The 20,850-nt window shown below is 43.4% G+C and overlaps 1 protein-coding gene across 2 annotated transcripts in view; it reads left to right on the top strand.

The window, feature by feature from the left end:
• The window catches only part of LOC126248144 (transmembrane protein 135-like), a 107,887-nt gene that overhangs the window by 26,402 nt on the left and 60,635 nt on the right, over window positions 1–20,850 (top strand). For both annotated transcript variants that reach the window (XM_049948862.1, XM_049948851.1), the window contains exon 3: window positions 12,215–12,341. In XM_049948862.1, coding sequence (XP_049804819.1) covers window positions 12,215–12,341 — 127 coding nt within the window. The remainder of the gene's footprint in view (window positions 1–12,214; window positions 12,342–20,850) is intronic.

Below are 20,850 nucleotides of genomic sequence, written 5' to 3'. Positions count from 1 at the left end.
ACCTCGTTGGTCTTTCCAACGCGCCGATTGGCTTCTATACACTGCACAGGTCGTGTTTTCTCCCTCTTTGTCGGGTTGTATTGATGACGTCCTACGTGACGTGTCTGACACGATTGTTCGCGCTGCTAGCCTTGCTGTCCCACGCTCATCTGGACCATTTCATCACCGGCAAGTCCCATGGTGGAGTACGGCCATTGCCATTGCCATCTGTAATCGCTGTCGAGCTTTGCAACACTTTAAGAGGCACCCATCCGTAGCCAGCCTTACTACCTTTAAATGCCTCCGCGCAAAGCCTGTTATTTAATCAAACAGAGCAAGCAGATATGTTGGGAACGATTCGTTTCTTCCCTTGGTTCTACTGTCCCTCTGTCACGGGTATGGGCTACACTTAGCTCTCTCCAAGGTTGCCATCGGCAGTCCACCCTCCTAGGTCTTCACCTCCCAGATGGCCTTTGTACGGACCCATTAGTTCTTGCAGAACATCTTGCGACCCATTTTGCAGTGGCATCAGCATCAGCCTCCTATCCAGCTGCTTTCCTTCACCAGAGACAGTGGGCTGAAGCTTCCACCTTATGTTTTACCCCTTGTGAGTCAGAATCTTACAACAAACCTTTTACTGAATGGGAATTTCTTTCTGCTCTATCTTCTTCTCATGATACGGCCCCTGGCCCAGATTCCATTCATAACCAACTGCTTCAACATCTCAGTGCTCCACAACGGCAACATCTTCTTCAGGTGTTTAACCGTATCTGGCTCCAGGGTGACTTCCCTTCTCAGTGGAGGGATAGCATCGTGGTTCCTGTCCTTAAGCCTGTTAAGAACCCCCTATCTGTTGACAGCTATCGGCCAATTAGTTTGACCAATGTTGTTTGTAAGTTACTCGAACGGATGGTAGCCTGTCGGCTCAATTGGGTCCTCGAATCGCGGGATCTATCGTCCCTTTACCAGTGTGGCTTTCGAGAGTGACGGTCTCCAATCGATCATTTACTTCGCTTGGAATCCGCAGTTCGGCAGGCTTTTTCCCAGTGCCGCCATTTGGTTGCAGTGTTTTTGACCTTCGCAAGGCCTATGACACGGCCTGGCGCCATCACATCTTACTTACCCTTCATCAGTGGGGTCTTCGGGGCCCACTCCCGATTTTTATCTGCCAGTTCCTGTTCCATCGGTCATTCAGAGTTCGAGTTGGTACTGTTTTCAGTTCTCCACGGACCCATGAGACGGGCATCCCACAGGATTCTGTCTTGAGTGCCCTTCTTTTCCTCATTGCTATCGATGGACTTGTGGCCTCTGTCGGTCCTTTGGTCGCCCCTGCCCTGTATGTGGATGATTTCTGCATTTGGGTTAGTTCCTCCTCGATGGCATCTGCAGAACGGCATCTCCAGGGAGCTATACGGCGTGCCTCTGCATGGACCCTCTCACACGGGTTTCAATTCTCTCCTTCAAAATCGCGGGTGGTCCACTTCTGTCGCCGTACTACAATCCACCCTGATCCAGAGCTCTATCTCGATGCACAACGATTACCTGTGGTCCCACAGTTCCGTTTCCTGGGTCTTCTTTTCGACAACAAGCTCACTTGGCTGCCCCATATCAGACTTCTGAAGATAGGATGTTTCCGTAAACTCGATGTCCTTCACTTCCTTGCCCACTCCTCTTGGGGTGCGGACCATTCCCTCCTTCTCCGTCTTTATCGTGCTCTAGTCCTGTCTCGCTTGGACTATGGTTGTCAAGTTTATGGTTCAGCTGCTCCTTCCACATTGCACGTGCTGGATCCAGTCCACCATCCTGGTATCCGTTTGGCCACAGGTGCCTTCCCTATTAGCTCTGTTGATAGTCTCCTGGTTGAAGCTGGGATCCCCCCCTCCCCCCCTTTCTGTTCGGCGGTCCCAGCTTCTGGTGTCTTATGCACTCGCTATCCGTTCCTCTCCCACTCATCCTTCCTATTCTATCCTGTTCCCAGACCATGGACGTCGCCCACCCGACTCCCGCCCTTGGGCGGGTTTACCGGTTGGGCTCTGCCTTGCGTCTCTTTGCCGTGATTTTCAGCTTCCTTCTTTGTCCTGTCTTCCTCGCTACCCCCTCCCCCCCCCTCCCACCCCGCCCTTGGTTAGTTCCTCGGCCTCGAATTCAGATGGATCTCCGCCGAGGTCCGAAAGATTCCATCCACCTGATGGTGTTCCGTTCCTTTTTCTGCCAAATTTTATGGGAGTTTCGGGATGCTGTTGTTTTTTACACTGATGGCTCTAAATGTGCTGATCATGTGGGGTATGCCTTCACGTCCTCTGTTGGAACGGAAAATCATCTGTTGCCACCTACATGTGGGGTGTTTACTGCGGAATTGATGGCAATTTCCCAGGCCCTTACCTTTGCTAAACAGTCCCAACACAACCGCATTTTGTTATGTATGGACTCGATGAGTGGCCTTCTTGCTATTGACCGGTGTTTTTCGCGCCATCCCTTGGTCTCTGCCATCCATGACCATCTCGCTGATATTCACCGTGCTGCTTGTTCCATTGACTTCCTTTGGGTCCCTGGCCATGTGGGTAACCCAGGTAATGAGCTCGCTGATCGTTTGGCTGGGGGAGCAGTCACTTACCCCCTGTTTTCTGTAACCCCTCCTGCAGCAGATTTACGGCTTCACATCAAATCCCACTTCGCACAGTCATGGGCCAGTTCTTGGGAGGCTACTCCCCTGTCTAATAAACTTCGTGCGATTAAGGTGACACCAGGCCCGTGGCGTTCTTCCTTTCGCCTCTCCCGAAAGGACTTGACCGCACTGTGTCGTCTCCGCATTGGCCATACCAGGCTGACCCATGGTTTTCTTTTGCGTGATGGGCCACCCCCACTTTGTGGTTGTGGAGCCTTCAAGTCAGTCGCCCACATTTTGGTTGACTGCCCCCTTCTTTTGGCTCTGCGTGCTAAGTACAGACTCCCCCACACTTTACCTTTGATGTTGGCTGACGATTCCCGGATGGTCTCTCTGGTTCTTGGTTTCCTCCAGGAAAGTGATTTTTATTCTCAGTTTTAAGGTTTTTAATCTCTCTCTGGTGTTTGGAGATTCCCGACTCACCTCCCTGACCGAGATGCTCTTTTCTTCCCCTTTTACTCTGTTTTTACCCCCCCTTTTTTTTAAGGATTGGTTAGTCTCCTTTTCCCATATGTACTTCTACATTCTAGCGGTTGCACCTTTTAAGACACAGGTGGTCTTGCGTATACTGCTTCAGCATAGTGTTGGGTTCGTTCTCTTGCTGACTTCCCTCATTTTGTTTTTACCATTGACAACATGACTGCCCTTTTATGTTTTTACCCTTTTTCCTTTTATTGTTCTGACTTAGCTGAGATGTCACATTAGCAGAATGGACCACATTTGAAACAAGGGACTGATGACCTTACTGTTTGGTCCCTTAAATCCCAAACAACCAACCAACCAACCAATCAACCCAACAAACCACCATCCTCAATGTTGACCTCCACCTAAAAGATGGCTACATCACCTACATCACTACCTCCATTCATATCAAACCTTACAACCTGTAGCTATACCTCTATTTTGACAGCTGCCAACCATTAAATTGTCCTCCCTACCTTGTACAGAAATGTATCTTTCTATTGTGTTATCCCTCCAGGCACCTGCTACTTCCTACATTCCCACCATCTGACCACAAAGAATCACTCCCGCCATGACTCAGTACCACCCAGGACTGGAGCAACTGAATCATGTTCTCTGCCTGGGTTTTGACTGTCTGTGTTTTGACTGTCTGTGTCTTGTCCTAAAATGAGGACTATCCTACCCACTTCCCTTCTCACCCATACCACAGTGGTGTTCCGCCTTTCATCAAAATTACGCAATATCCTCATCCTTCCCTACACCACCTCTGCTCCCAATTCCTTGTCTCCCTGCAGTAGACCCAGATGCAGGACCTGTCCCATACATCCTCCCACTACCATCTATTTCAGTCCCATCACAGACATCACCCATCCCATCAAAGACATGGCTACCAGTGAAAGCACTCGTTATCTATAAACTGGCAGTGACCACTGTGCTGCTTTCTACCTGGGTATAACAACCAATAAGCCGCCTATTCGCATAATGGCCTCAGAAAAACTGACCGCGAGACAGCTAGAACACTCACAGTGTGCTTCACTTAAATGACTGCTTCACAGCTTGTGCCATCTGCATTCTTCCTGCTAACAGCAGCTTTTCTGAATTGTGCTGGTGGGAACTCTCCCTGCAGTATACCCTACGTTCCAGTAATCCCCCTGGCCTAAACCCTTTGCCAGTCCCTTTCCTTCACCCACCCATTAGTTTCATACCCTTCCCTGCTCCCACTCTAGCATTACACAGTCTTCTGTTCCATCAACACTTCACGAGTCTTTTTCCCCTCCTCTGCTTCTCTCATTTACTATTCCCCCTCCCCCCTCTCCTCAAACCTTCTGGCTGCACCCATACCCACCACATCCCTGCATGTTGCCAAAAGCAGGAATACACTCCCCCACACCTACCCTGCTATCCCTCTCCCTCCCTGCCCAGCCTCCTCCTTAGACAACCACTCACGGACTGCTCCTCCCATCATGCACCATAGCTCACAGTCTGGTCTCATTGACCAATTGTGCATTTTTGTTGTTACTGTCTGCGACTCATCTCCTCTGTATGGTGTGTAGCACTCAAGCCTTCTCATAATATTGTCGCTATTCCATCCTGGATTTTCCACTGTTTGATTATGCAAATATATCACACATAATAAACTACGAAAGATGCATCCATGGGTCCATGACGTATCTTTTACCAAATGTTTACCAACATTGTATTTACAAGACAATATATTTTTTAATACTGCAGTAAGGCTAAACTTCAGTGTGTATTTTCAAGTACTGCGCTTAAAGTGTTCCTGATGTCGACTGTTAACTGGAAGATCAATACGTTCTACTGTTTTTGCTTCCACATCGTCAGCCTTAAAACATGCAGCCTTCCAATCTAACCTAGACCTTGGGCTACACTGCAAGTCAGTTTGATATTACAGCCAAGATTTCAGGGAGGGTGGGAGGCAGGGAGGGTGAGGAGTGGGACCAATATCACACTCTGTTGAGTCTTCATCAGTGACTACAAGTATGGCTGAAAATTTTCTGGCGTGGGATGAGCAGAATGGAATTTCGCTTATTCACTCAAAGTGTATTTCACATTTATTTATCATTCCTTTCAAATGACATAATTACTTCAATGGCACACTATTCCAGTACTCACCTTAGACACTTCTGTTATCAAGTATGGCTCTTTTAAGCTGCCTGTTCTTCAAGAGTTATTTGGAATGTTCACAATTACCTCTCCTGAAGGTGGATGGGTGCATAGAGAAGCCAGTAGCTTTATGTGGGAACTGTGTCTAGAAAATCGTGATGATTATTAAGCTTTTCTACTGTTACTAATTACTAGCAATGTAATTCTCACTGTACAACTGGAAATATTTTCAGTAATTAAATCAGTTGAATGGTGGAGGTTTCATTCTTGGCAATAAACAAGCTTTCAAAGTTCTACTTAGAAGGAGAGGCAGCATTGGTCGTATTTTTTTGTTTTATTAACCGCAAAATCGATTTTTGGTCACTTAGTGACCATCCTCAGTGCTGTAATATATAATTTAAATTGGTAGGCACTGATGTCAACAAGCTTAGAGCGATCACATAAACTAGAGTTCTCAGTTTATGTGATCGCTCTAAGCTTGTTGACACCAGTGCCTACCAATTTAAATTATATATTACAGCACTGAGGATGGTCACTAAGTGACCGAAAATCGATTTTGCGGTTAACTCCATGGAGTCGCCAATCAATAATCTTTCAAAGTTCATTCACAAATTTAGAAACTAACTTTTCTTCTGATGAAGACCATGTAAAGGCGCAGTGGCAACTTCTTCATTTCTGCTATCGGTGATATTTTGAATTACCGCTACTTTGAGTGACTGGAAATGTGATTCAGATACCTGTGAATATAATAATGCAGTTAAAACCCGTATTCCAAACCCGAACTCTTATTGTACTGTGTGGAAATTTATGTCATGATTCTCAAAATCACACTACTAACATTTTCATACTTGAAACTTCCTGGCAGATTAAATCTGTGTGCCGGACCAAGACTCGAACTCGGTACCTTTGCCTTTCGTGGGCAAGTGCTCCACCAACTGAGCTACCCAAGCACGACTCATGCCCCGTGAGGGTGAGAGTCGTGCTTGGGTAGCTCAGTTGGTAGAGCACTTGCCCGCGAAAGGCAAAGGTACCGAGTTCGAGTCTCTGTCCGGCACACAGTTTTAACCTGCCAGGTAGTTTCATATCAGTGCACACTCTGCTGCACAGTGAAAATCTCATTCTGGATTTTCGTACTTGTTCCATTAACACAAAATTAAGGCCAAAGGACAAACAAATAAAAAACATACATGCTACCGACTGTTTTTTGAGATGAAAGTGTAACTTCCATATGTGATGATAAATCGTAGAAGTTGCTGAAATAGCATTGGTCAGGGTGGAGGTATATAAGGTGTGAATTCATTAGTGCAGTTTTAAACTGTGACAAATTGCAACTAAGAGTTACAGTTACCAAAAAGTAGCATTCACAGAAATTACTATTTCATTAAGTCACAGTTTAGCCCACCTGTGCTATGATGAGAATGAGAAGGGGAATGGTGAGCAGGCAGCTAATTTTGTAGTGCTGCCAACAACGGAAATCTGTTTAAAGTACACTGCTGGCCACCGTAAATGCAACACCAAGAAAGACAAGAGGTAGCACAACAAAATTTATTTTGTAGATAACATGTTGACCTAGTATCAAATGATTACGTTTACAGACATCTGTGACATGTAGTTCCTGCCAGAATCAGTAGCCAGAGTAGCCGCCATTGTTGGAGATCACCGCTGCCACACGTCTCGGCATTGAGTCAAAGAGACGTTGGATGTGTTCCTGGGGTACAGCAGCCCAAGCAGCTTCCACACGTAGCCAAAGATCATCTGGTGTGGCAGCTGGGGATGTAATCTGGGTCACTCGTTGAGCAACCATGGACCACATGTTTTCTATCGGCGAAAGATCCGGAGAGCGAGCCGGCCAGGGAAGCAATTCAATCTGGTTATTGACGAAGAACCTTTGGACAATGTGTGCCACGTGTGGTCGCGCATTATCCTGTTGAAATATGGCTGTGGCCGAGCCCTGAAGGTAACGAAGGACGACTGGCTCCAGCACCTCGGATATGTAGCGCCGGCTATTTAAAGTACCGGCAATGCGTACTAGAGGCGTGCGAGAGTAATATCCAATACCGCCGCATACCATAATACCCGGTGCAAGACCAGTGTGGCGGTGCATAATGCAGCTGTCCAGCATCCTCTCTCCACGGTGTCTCCACACTCGAATCCGACCATCGTGGTGCTGCAGACAGAAGCGCGCCTCGTCAGTAAAGACAACGTCATTCCATTCTGCCGTCCACATCCGTCTGTCATCACACCATTGGCGACGGAGACGTCTGTGGTTCTGCGTCAATGGTAGACGAAGCAATGGACGTCTTGCGGACAGACCACTCTGCTGTAAACGGCGTCGAATGGTACATGCAGACACTGGATGATGCGTTACAGACGCAATGTGCTGTGCTATGGTTCGGGATGTCACTGAGCGATCCGTCACTGCCATGCGCACAATTTGCCTATCAGCACGTGCAGTGGTGCACCGAGGTGAATGCGATAGACCACGTCAGTCCGCCGTACCCTCCTGCATCCAAAGGTCACATATCCGCATTACAGTTGTTTGGTTTCGTCCAACACGACTAGCGATTTCTCTGTATGATAATCCACAATCTCGGTAAACCACTATCCTTCCTCTGTCGAACTCGGATACTTGATCAAAAGATGTTCGCTGTTGTCCACGAGGCATAACTGATAGTCTTGTGAAACAACCACAAGGTAAACACACGTGCCGAAAGTACACTCGTCGAAATCGCCAAGCCTTAAATGGTGCTATGAGGTGGCGCCACAGGCGCGCGTGATGTGCATCTGCGCTGAAATTCTAATCAGTTGCATATCTCATCGCTGCAAACTCATGGTGTAAATTTCACTTGATTCGGATGCTTCCTTCAGGGTGTTGCATTTACGGTGGCCAGCAGTGTACTTGGGTATTTTTGAACATATACCACTTTTAAACTGTAGTTTGCCTGAATCTATTTGTATTTGGAATTGAATTGACTTTAAAATTCAGCAAATACTCAACAGTAGCACACATTTCTACAGGAGATGGTAAAAGTTTAGGTAATGACCAGTGGCATGATTGATTGATTTTAACAGGGAAGCTAAAACAGCTTAGGTCTCACCCGCCACTGCCTGCATCTAAATTAGGTTTATTTTGCGGTATAGCTCCCTGTATATCTAACAAAGCCAACCAGTGCCCTTAAATAGTGCAAGGAGTTCCTCTACCAGTTCTTTGTTAGACACAATTTCTTCGGGTCTAGTTGTCCCGACGATTCTGTATCTTTACTCTCCAATGCCATGCATTCGAAGATTAGGTGTGATGCAGTTTTTTCACCCTCATCTCAGATCCTACATTTAGGGTCCTCTTCCATTGTACCTATTGTGTGTAGGTGTTTTTTGAAATTCCCATGGCCGGTCATCAATCCAGTCATGAGTTTGATCTCTTTCCTTTTCAATCCCAGGATTACAGAGCTTCTTTTAAAACATGGCGTGGGCATCATTACCTTACTATGTTTTTGTTTATGGACCTTGGTCCAATATCCTATGTGTTGTTTCCTAAGGCAGTTCTGTAGTTCTAATTTGATCATAGCTTTGGTGATTGTCAGGACAGGTTCCGGCCCAATAAATGGAGTTGTTGCCCCCATCCTAGCCAATCTATCAGCTTGTTCATTGTCACAGATCCCTGAGTGGCCAGGGACCCACACTAGTTTTACCCTATTGCTTCCCCCTAGCTCCACCAGAGCCCTGTTGCAATCTGCAACAATCTTAGATCTTGTTGCAGGAGCTGCCAATGATTTCAGGGCTGCCTGTCTGAATAGATGTAGATGCTACGCTCATTGTAGCACCTACGCATATTCTCCTCCGCACATGCCCTGATTGCAGTAATTGTAGCTTGGAATGCAGAGGCCAGTTTTCCTAGCGAGATGATGCTCTCTAGTCTTGGCTGAACCCCGTACACCCCTGCCCCAACGCATTGGTCTGTTTTTGACCCATCAGTGAACCAAACAGTGTCCCCCGTAAGGTGTCGAACTGTTTTTTCCCACTGCTCCCCACTTTCAATTGTTATGTTGTAAGGCTTGTCAAAGCAGTTGGGAGTTATTATATAGTCAGCAGGCATTTCCCCAGCCTTTCCTATATTTGCCTCACTCACTGTGTTAGTGTGTAATTCTGGATATCCGAATGAGAGCCAGTTTTGGCCAGTTTTAGGTCTGTGTGCCCAAGCTGCTGCCTCCATCTTGACCCAAAGGTGAAGTGGAGGCATATCCAGTATGGCTTCCATTCCAGCAGTTTGTGTGCTGCTAATTCCGCCCGTTATGGCTAAGCAGGCCAATCTTTGCACCTTAGCAAGCTCCTTAGCAGCAACCCACTGTTCTACCTTCTTCCACCACACTACAGCCCCATAGGAAATCCTAGGTCTAACCACTGTGGTGTATATTCAGTGCATAGCCCTGGGGCTTAGGCCCCAGTTTTTGCCACAAGCCCTCCTAGTACTCACTAGAGTACTTTTTGCCTTGTAGCAGATGCTCTCAAAGTGAGGGGTCCAAGGTAGCTTCTCATCCAAGGTTACTGCTAGATATTTCACTATCCCCTTCACAGGTAGAGTTTCATCGAAGAGCTTTAGGTTCCAACTTGAGTGTTGAATATGTCTCTTCGTAAATGGCACCACAACAGTCTTCTTAGGATTAACTCTCAGATCCTGTTTAATGCACCATTTAATGAGTAGTGTTTGTTTGTTAGAGCCTGGATTTATAGCAACTTTCCATCTGTCCATGGAGTGTACATTTTACCTTTCCTTCCACTTAATACCTAGCTTTCCCATTATTCTATTTAAACTAGAGGGTTAAAGCGCATTTATGGAGTTGGCACTCTTCCACTGTGTGCTGCTGTTAGCAATTCATTTCCGTCGTGCTGCTGTTAGCAATTCAATTCCGTCGGTCAGGTGATACTGTAGAGTAGCTATTGAGACGAGCTTATTTTGGTAGAAAATATGAATTGATGACTTTTGTTATTGACATGAATGGCAAGCAATTGAGGATTATTGACCTGTCTATTACAGATTGTAAAGTTTGTGACTGGTTTTCATTTCTCAGAATGTGACAGAATTTCTCAGGACATTGTTTTGTCTTCCAATGTTTGGTTGTGAGTTAGTGAAGCCAATGAATGTGGCTGGAGGAAAACTGGCCGTGGTGTCAGACTGATCTGTAGTGTAGCCCAATCATTTTTTGGAAAACTTGGTGGCATATTTTCAAAATGTTCCTATTTCTGAGGTTGTGGCTTCTAGGGATGGGCAAACTTGTATATCTTTGGGAACTAGTTCACTGGTGATCGCTCTCATTTGGGAACCGTTCATTTTTACTCATTCACTGTTCATTTGTGCATGGTATATGGTGCTTATGAGAAATTGAAAATTAGTAGCATAGGTGACTGAAGATGAAAGGCGCCAAGAGGGGACACTTGCCTCCCCCCCTGGAGTACAGAGTTTTTATTCATTACAGAATCCTAAAACATTTGTAGAAGTAATTTTCATGGTCCTGCAAAACCTCTTGTTTAGCCAATTGTAGGGTTATGTGGCAGATCACAGTGAAATAATATAAGGTGGCTAATGAAAAACGGGCCCCAAGTACATACTGCTTGCCAGTTACGCACGATTTGTTAACCACTACGATCAGAATAGATGAACATGTAACAATTAGGTAGTAAAGAAATAACACATAAGTTAATGCAAACAACAACTTCGAAACAATAGATGACGATTGGTGGCCGACAGTGAGCAGTCTAGTACTCAAGGCTGATTTTTCGTGCGCCACCTTGTACCACCGAAATAATATTGTAGGAGTTATCATACTCTCTTTACAAAACGTGACACCAGACACTAGATAATGGAGTGCAGGCTTCATTCAGTTGTAAGTAGGTCTGCCTTCCATAACAATGAACATGCTGTTTTACCTTAGATCAAAAAAGACGGAAAATGGACACTCTTGTGTGCCATGCCGACTTTCCTTGCATGTGTAATAACAAAAAAAATCTTGTCTTTTTATAAGTATGTCTTTTGCTGTTTATCAAAATAGTGAAGTAAGGTGATACACCCTTTTGTTACCTGATAAGAAGTATGCATTACATACCACGTAATTTTTATGTAATTTACGTAATTATAAAATACATTTTAATTACTGGTCATGGATGCTGAATAGCATACGGAAAGAATCAGAAGTCCAGAGTTCAAAAAAGGCTTGAAACGGATCTAGAATGGGTGTGTGCATGGAACGAAATGAACAACAACTCGATACTGAACTATTTAGGAGCAGTCGGCAGTGGAACTGTGAGTAGCCATGCAAAGGAGGACGAGTCCGGCTGAGGGACATCGAGACCGAGACAGAGATGGGAATGAGACCCAGGCTGGAACGAGACCGGCTGACGTGCCATTGCGGGAACGAGACGGACCGTTTCCCATTTCCGGAAACTATAAGTAGAAAGCCACGTCTGAAGTGAACTCTGAAAGACCGTTCCTTAGAATTCTTTCCTTGCTCCTTCCATTCATCTTGGTGAACTGTTCCTTTGGACCCATTAGTTCGCGAACGACCCATCTATAGTGGCTACTTAGGATCCTAAGTGTACAATTTCAGTTTTACAGACTATTTTGTTTTATTTGACATTCTGCACAATATATTCCACTGTGTCACCATATAATTTAATACACTCCACATCATAATGGCGTTTATCAAAAGTTATTTTCTCAATGGTTCTGCCTTTTGTCTAATCATTGGACTCATTATTCATCATGTTCCTTTCCCATCCTTCACTGTGTAAACAGTTATCAAATGCAGCATGCAGCGAAAAAGCTACTGACTCTGTTAGTGCACGTTTACACGTAGAAATTCAATTTCTATAGTTTCTGTGTATGTCAGAACTGAATGAATTTCTACAGTTGTTAACTGTGGACTCATGATCTGCCTCGTATTATTTGCTGTTAAATTTCTGGTATGCATTATAATAATTTGATATTTCCAGGCGGATACTTGGAAACTTCAACTTCTTAACTGCATCATTCATACCAGCATTTCTGGCTAGTTATACCTCAATTTTGGTGGAAAGACCTTCTAGAAGAGGGCTGTTGTGTTTGTATGTTACTAATGTGGTAAGTAACATTTCTGAAAATAAATTATAAAAAAATGGAAATGTTAGTATTAATTTTAGAGATGTGAGCGTTAATGCAGTAAAAGTGCCTCTAAATGTAGTTGGATGTGTAGAACTAAAAATTTCAATAATATTAATATTGGCACTATTCATATGTGTGTATCTATATAAATATATATATCTTGTAATCTGACTTGTTCCACATCATATCGATAAAATAATTGTAAAATGATTTACGTACGGAACATGACATAACTAAACTAAACTATTGGGAATACGACAGGAACTATTGTTCGTAGCAAAAAAAGTCTAGTTAACATGGGCTCTGAAATGCAAATGCAATGATTAGAGCTGTGAACACTTCTTTATGTACTGTGGAACAAATCTCTCCTACTAAAAGCTCTTTGCTTGCAACAATGTAAATGACATGGCTGCTTTCTCAGGTGGCCCGGCCCCTGATGGGGTAGGATAAACCTGTGACAGGACTGGAACAGGAAGTTCTGGGTGGATGCATTGGGCAGGTTTTGCACCTGTGTCTTCCACAAGGATATGATCCTTGAGACAAGGGGTTGGGATTGGAGGTAGCATATGGATGAACTAGGATGTTGTTTAGGTTGGGCGGGCAATGGAACACCACTTTAGGAGGGCTGGGAAGTATCTCGGGTAGGATGTCCCTCATCAAGTGGTGTTCCACCCAATCTCCTATATGCCACGCCCAGTTCCAACCCCTTACCACAAGGATCGTGTACCTATGGAAGGCCCAGGTGAAAAACCTGTCCAATCTACCCACCCAGCACTTCCTATTCCAGGCCTGTCACTGGTTTATCCTACCTTATGAGTGACCGGGCCATGTCTGAAAGCAGCCATTTTATTAACCAGCTCTGCTGCAATCATTGCACATTTTTTTATATTGGTATGACTGTCAACCAGCTGTCCACCAGATGAATGGCCACAGCTGAAATGTGGCCAAGAGCAAAGTAGACTGCCCTGTGCCACAACATGCAGCTATGTATAACACATTTGATTTCAGTGGCTGATTCACTACCCGAGCCATTTGGATCCTTCCCTCCACAACCAGCTTTTCCGAGCTGTGCAGATGGAGAAGTTATCCTTTCCACTCGTTCTCCGATCCCATAATTATCGCGGCCTCAGCGTATGGTAACATACTGAGTCCACGCCCTCCATCCAATAGTTTCCCTTCCCTTTGTCCTATCATCTTCTCACTGTTCTCCTCTCCTACCCTGTTTATTTGTGCCCTATGCCAATGCATCTGCCCATCTTTCCCCTCTCTTTTTGTGCTCTTTTTTTCCCCACCTTCCTGCCCCACAACATCTTGACACTGTGCCTGTTGGCATTCTAGTCCCAGCACACTCTACCAGACATCTACATCTACATCTGTACTTTGCAAACCACTGTGAGGTGCATGGTAGAGGGTATGTCCCATTGTACCAGTTATTACAGTTTCTTCCTGTTCTATTCACGTATTGAGCTTGGGAAGAATTATTGTTTGATTGCCTCTCTGCATGCAGTAATTATTCTAATCTTATCCTCACAATCCCTATGTGAGTGATACATAGGGGGTTGTAGTATATCTTTAGAGCAATCATTTAAAACCAATTCTTGAAACTTTATTAATAGACTTCTTCGGTGTAGATTACATCTGTCGTAAAGAGTCTGCCAGTACAGTTCCTTCAGTATCTCTGTAACACTCTCCCAAGGATTAAGCAAAGCTGTGACCATTCATGCTGCCCTTCTCCACCTAAGCAATATTCTTGGATGGTTCACATGAGTGATTTGTAAGCAGTCTCTTCTGTAGACTGATCACACTTCCCCAATATTCTACCAGCGAACTTAAAGCTACAACCTGCTTTTCCCTTGACCGAACCTATGTGATCATTTCATTTCCCTAAAAAGTGTTACATCAAGGTATTTGTATGAGTTGGCCGATTCTAATAGTGACTCATTGATACTATAGTCATAGGATATTACTTTTTTTCATTTTGTGAATTGGAAAATATTACATTTCTGTACATTTAGAGCAAGTTGCCAGGCTCTGCACCACATTGAAATCTTATCAAGTTCTGACTGAATCATCTGCAAAAAGCTTGATTTTACTATTAGTATTGTTTGCAAGGTCATTAATATAAAACATGAACAGCAAGGGTCCCAACACACTCCTCTGGGGTACACCCAAAGTTGCTTCTACATCTCATGATGACTATTCAGCCAGGATAACATGCTGTGTCCTCTCTACCAAAAACTCCTCAATCCAGTCACAAATTTCACTTGATACTCCATATGATCATTCTTTTGACAATAAGTGTAGGTCAAAAGCTGTTTGGAAATCAAGGAACACTACATCTACCTGGTTGCCTTGATCCAAATCTTTCAGTATGTCACAACCACATTGTGGTCACTGATACTGGTTTTGATGTGGACATCCTCCAAGATGTCAGAACTATTTTTCACCATTAGATCCAGTACATTTCCATTATGAGTGGGGTTCCTAACTGCCTGTTCTAGGTAGTTTTACATTTATTAAAGTTTCACATGATGTTTTATTACACCCACAACTAAGAAAACTGTAATTTTCCATTTAATTGTTGGATGATCAAACTCTCCACTGATGGTTACAGTATGATTGTGGAACTTTCATACAAGTGAACTGAAGTGTTCTCTAAAGCTTTGGTTACATCAGGGGATGAGTCTGGTGGGCAATAGGAGGATTTTATGCCTGCTCCTAATTCTGAGTCTTGCCCAGTCAGCTTTAGTTTGTATCTCAGTGGATTTGAGGTTTTTTTCTACTGCAACAAATACAACACCTTCATTTCCCATTTGCCTACCCTGTCGATATATACTTAAATTTTCCCCAAAAATCTCATTGCTATCAATCTCAGTTTTCAACAAGCTTTCTGTGCCTAGTATTATGTGAGCCTCACTGCTTTTCATGAGCACTTCAAACTGTGGCACTTTGTTGCAAGTGCATCGGCAGTGTACCAGTAGGATTTCAATTCTCTCACGTGTGGTAGGCATTGCTTTTGATCTTACAGGTGATTCAGGGTTTCCTATAGCTGTTGTGACCTTTATTGAATGGAGGGTTGCCTAATCTAAATCGGACGTTTGTGTGTACCCCACACACACAGTCAGCCTCTGATGTGTAGTGCACACCTGACCTATTTAGGGGGGGGGGGGGCGGCTACAGTTCTCAACCCTATGGCGCAAGTCCAGGAAGTTGCAGCCTAGCTTGTCACAGAACCTTTAAAATCTCTGGTTCAGTTCTCCCATTCGACTCAGAACCAAAGGGCCATGACCAGTTCTGGGGACAATGCTGCAAATTGCTGCCAGTCACGGGAATGAACCAAGAATGACCTCGGAGCCCAGACGACAGGCATCATTTGTTCCAATGTGCGCCACAATCTCCAGTTGGTCTCTTTCCCTACTCATACACTACTATCCCGTCCACTCCCCCACCCCCTCCAGATTGCTGCTTGCATCCCAGGTGATAATTGCATTCTGGCCCGAGATGCTGAAGTTGGTTGTCATGTGTATGTAAGGTGTGCTTGCTTGTTTGTATGATTGGTGTGTGTGTGTGTGTGTGTGTGTGTGTGTGTGTGTGTGTGTGTGTCTTCTACTGATGAAGGCTGAGTCCAAAAGCATGTAAGTGTCTTTTAATTGTGCCTGTTGGCAGCTTAGTATGCCTTCATTATGGTAAGTAGCAATCTGTGTTTTCCTACATTGTTGATATTTCTACCTGGAGTTTCCATCATTTGAGCTCTTTGCTTTCCATATTTTGAAAGGTGGTAGTATGGACCAAAACAAGAAATAAAAGTCCAATAATCGTGGACTTTAAAGTACATACCTTGAGAACTGTAAGCTCCTGTTCATCTTCAGGACTATAAACACATATCCTCCACTGAACAAGTCTGCATCTAAATCTACATCTACCTCTGCATCTACATATATACTTCGCAAACCCCACCGCCAACCACTGTGAAGTGTATGGTAGAGGGTACGTCCCATTGTACCATAGTGCTGATAGCTCTTACGAAATGCATTTTAGAAGCCATGTTTACAGGACTTTTTGACTTTTTCCCAGGTTTTGGTCAATGCTACCACCTATCAGAATATGGAAAAGCAAAGAGCTTGCAGTAGAAGAGAGTTGTTTTACAATATAAGAGATGAAGTAGTACTCATAGCTCTTAAGATATGCATTTTTGAGCCCATATTTCTTAGACTTTAGTGCTTTGATTGATAGTTCCTCTCATATCTTTGAATATTGACCATTCTTCCTGGGACACCCTGTACATGATCATTTCAAAGCAGTTGCCTCATCTCCTACAAGTGAAATGAATCACGTCTTTTTATGTTTTATTAAGCTTGCTGTAAACAGTTGCTATGGTTTTGTTCAGTGAAAAGAGCGATTTTACAGTTTTATTATATATGTGGAGCTACTTTCTGCACAAGTCTTATCATTGTCGCATGGGATTCTTGCATTAGGTTCGTTAACACATTATTAAAAGGTATCTGTGATTCACTTACACTTGTGAACAGTTGAATCGGACATACTTGTCTTTAGCTTTCATGTGCAAAAAAAGAACACTTCTGTAGCCTTACAAATAGAAGGGTTTAACATTTTAACACATTTTGGCATCATCAGCCCTTGTACTTCCTATCTGAATGTTAGTCAGGACTCTTTTGTCAGTATTTGTATTTGAGAAACATAGTTATTTCTGGAGTCAGCATCCATGGTCAAGAATATGTGTGCGGCAGTGTTCTCATTTGGCTGGTTGGTGGTGGGCAGCAGATACAAGTACAGTGGAACGGAGTACTTGCAAATTTGACACTGGCCAACAATAGCTGAATAATAATAATTACATCCACGTATGTGGATGGTGTGTACTGTATAAACAACAGAAAATTGCACCTACAACCTTTGGTATTGGGTGTGTTTACTGCCTTGGTATCTTAAGAGACTGCAATTGTTTCAACTCGTCCGCATAAAGAAAAAGAATGTACCCCAAATGTAATTTGAAGTCTGACTTTGTTTTGTGTTATGTAATGTTTATCATCGTTAATATGGTGGCTCAAAATAAGGAGTTACCGTTTTATTGCTCAGTAGTATTTAGTGCTGAGCAGTATGCAGATCTGTACACATGGTATCAGATGCATCATTGAGGGAAGAAATTTCTCAACTGTTCTGATTTCCTTGATGCCCTACAATATAATCCAGGTTGTAGATGCTCCAGGATATCTGGGAAAAACCCAGAAATTTTTTCATCTGGGAGAAAACTGGGAAAAACCTGGGAATTTTTTAGAATTTTTCATTGTTTTAGATTTGAGTTAAATTTCTGTAATTTCTATAATTTTGACTGGTAAGAACTGATAAAAATCAAAATGTGCCAAAGGCTTGAGGATGAAGACTATGGGATACTTAATAACAATAAACTGCTGTCGATGAGTGTGATGTCACAACTGTTTACGTAAAGTTCGTTTGAGCAATTGCCCGCGGCATGTGCAGTTGAGTTGCATACAGTCAGTACCTTCTCCCACTTCTGGCTACTTGACATGTGGCTGTTAGCTGTATCAACAGTAGCAACAAGCAGCCAGATGCTACCTGGAAAAATTTTTCTGGCACGCCCAGGTTGCCAGATTGCCACATGATGCGCATGGCAGTCTGGGTTGTAGTGGGAAGGGGATTAGGCCCCTTACACACATGCAGATTTCTGGCAGCACTGCTGAGCAGTGTGGCGGAAATGCTCAGCGTTCCGTAGTGCAAATAGATGGGACATTTACACATGTGGCGATTTGTATGCCAGCGGCAGGGGCAACCGTGTGACCATCTGTGCACGAGTGGCTGCCCACTGTTGGCAGCGGCGTTTTCACACCTGTCTCCTTACACACGTGGCATTCCATTAGCATATCAGTCGTTCTCACAGAACCATGAGTTTTGATATTGAGCATTTCATTTGTGAGGTAGAAATGTGCCCTACTGTTTGGGACTCGTATGTAGCGAATGCAGCAACAGGATTGTGAAATGCAGAGCATGAGAAGAACTGAGCGAACTGTTTATTCCAGGATTTGCAAATGAAAAAACAGATTCCAAAAACCAAAAAGGTATGTATGTTACATTATTACATGTACAAATATTAGAAGTCCCCAGATCAAATTTTGTTCAATTGCCCACTCACTACACCTTCTTCACTTGCAAACAATTCAGCACATTTATCTCTGATAACAGAGACTGATTTGTTCCTTGTTCTCGGCATTAAGGCTTTCTTGACTCCATTAGTCCAACGATGTTCAGAGTGGTATCAAATGTATACCCATCTCTATGATGAATGAAATTCTGTAATATGCAGCATGCTTTTAATACAGGGTGATTCAAAAAGAATACCACAACTTTAGGAATTTAAAACTCTGCAACGACAAAAGGCAGAGCTAAGCACTATCTGTCGGCGAATGAAGGGAGCTATAAAGTTTCATTTAGTTGTACATTTGTTCGCTTGAGGCGCTGTTGACTAGGCGTCAGCGTCAGTTGATGCTAAGATGGCGACCGCTCAACGGAAAGCTTTTTGTGTTATTGAGTACGGCAGAAGTGAATCGACGACAGTTGTTCAGCGTGCATTTCGAACGAAGTATGGTGTTAAACCTCCTGATAGGTGGTGTATTAAACGTTGGTATAAACAGTTTACAGAGAATGGGTGTTTGTGCAAAGGGAAAAGTTCTGGACGGCCGAGAACGAGTGATGAAAATGCAGCACGCATCCAGCAAGCATTTGTTCGCAGCCCAGGAAAATCGACTCGCAGAGCTAGCAGAGAGCTGCAAATTCCACAATCAACTGTATGGAGAGTCCTACGAAAAAGGTTAGTTATGAAACCTTATCGTCAACTACCCGAGGCGATGGATCGGCCGCCAGGCAGCCCGTGACAGAGCACTTCATCACTGGCCTCCAAGAAGCCCTGATCTTACCCCCTGCGATTTTTTCTTATGGGGGTATGTTAAGGATATGGTGTTTCGGCCACCTCTCCCAGCCACCATTGATGATTTGAAACGAGAAATAACAGCAGCTATCCAAACTGTTACGCCTGATATGCTACAGAGAGTGTGGAACGAGTTGGAGTATCGGGTTGATATTGCTCGAGTGTCTGGAGGGGGCCATATTGAACATCCCTGAACTTGTTTTTGAGTGAAAAAAAAAAAAAAAAAACATTTTTAAATACTCTTTGTAATGATGTATAACAGAAGGTTATATTAGGTTTCTTTCATTAAATACACATTTTTAAAGTTGTGGTATTCTTTTTGAAACATTGAGTGGACAATGGCATATTCTCCATTTGTTGCTGAGTATTCCAAATGTACTCTCTATGAAACGTCTTGCTCATTATAAACGATAATTATATACCTTTTTGATGACTGGCAAATTATGTCCACCCTAGGATCTTTGCATGTATTCTGTCAAACCAAATGCTTCATCACCAACAAATGTAAATGGCTGTGGCTCTCCTCCAGCAAATGTTGGTTTCGGTCTAGGAACATTCAGTTTATTGTCTCTTATCTCACTGAATAGTGTACTGTTTTTAAAGACTTGTGAATCTGAACTTTTGCTATAAGATCCAACATCTATGTAAACAAAATTATAATTTACATCACAAACTGCTAATAACATAGTTGAGAAAAAATGTTTGTACTTAAAGTAAAGTGAGTCACTATGCCGGGGCTTAATCAAATGCATGTGTGTACCATCTATTGCTCCTATACAATTTGGAAAATCTGCATTTGTCTGAAACCTTCTGCAATATTCAACCAGTCCTCTTCAATAAGCATTGGAAATGTAGACTCTTTCAGAACATTGCAAATATTATGACAAGTGTCCTTTACTAAGCTTGAGATGGTAGAAACTCCACATTTATATGTGTAATTTAGATCTGTGCATGTATTTCCTGATGCAAGATACCAGAAATCAAAAAGAAATCTTTTTATTTCAGCAACTCAGTTGCAAAAAGGGTGGAAAAATGTAAGAGATTCGTACACTCGAGAGCTGCAGAAACAGAAAAAGTGAAGAGTGGTTCAGTGGCAAATGCCAGAAAGCAGTAAATTTTCTTCAAGCAACTTTCGTTTTTAGTGGCTGTATGTGAAACACCTCCTGTTGACAAAGAAACAGACGTTATGGCAAACGAAGAGTCAAGCACCTTTCAAGAACCATCTCGTACTATCTCAGGCTCTAGCATTCCCAAAAAGAGACTTTTAGAAAAGCAGAAATTTTTTGAAATACTTGCAGAAAGTGTTCAAAAGAAATCAAAATTAATGGAGGAAGATCCTGATAGATTATTTCTCTTTGCTACCTCATTTCAAGGCCACACCTGAAGAAAAACCATCTAATGCGAAATTCGAACTTACGAGTGTGCTGCAAAAATACATTACAGACGGTAATGCTCATGGAAAAGTGGGTGTATCACAGGGAAATGTAAGTGGAACGCACTTTGTGGAACATGGCTCATCTGCTTCCATAG

This window comes from Schistocerca nitens, chromosome 1 (genome assembly GCF_023898315.1).
Source record: "Schistocerca nitens isolate TAMUIC-IGC-003100 chromosome 1, iqSchNite1.1, whole genome shotgun sequence".
Classification (NCBI taxonomy): Eukaryota; Metazoa; Arthropoda; class Insecta; order Orthoptera; family Acrididae; genus Schistocerca; species Schistocerca nitens.
The sequence above is the reverse complement of the archived record's forward strand: the minus strand, read 5'-3'. Positions and strand labels throughout refer to the sequence as shown.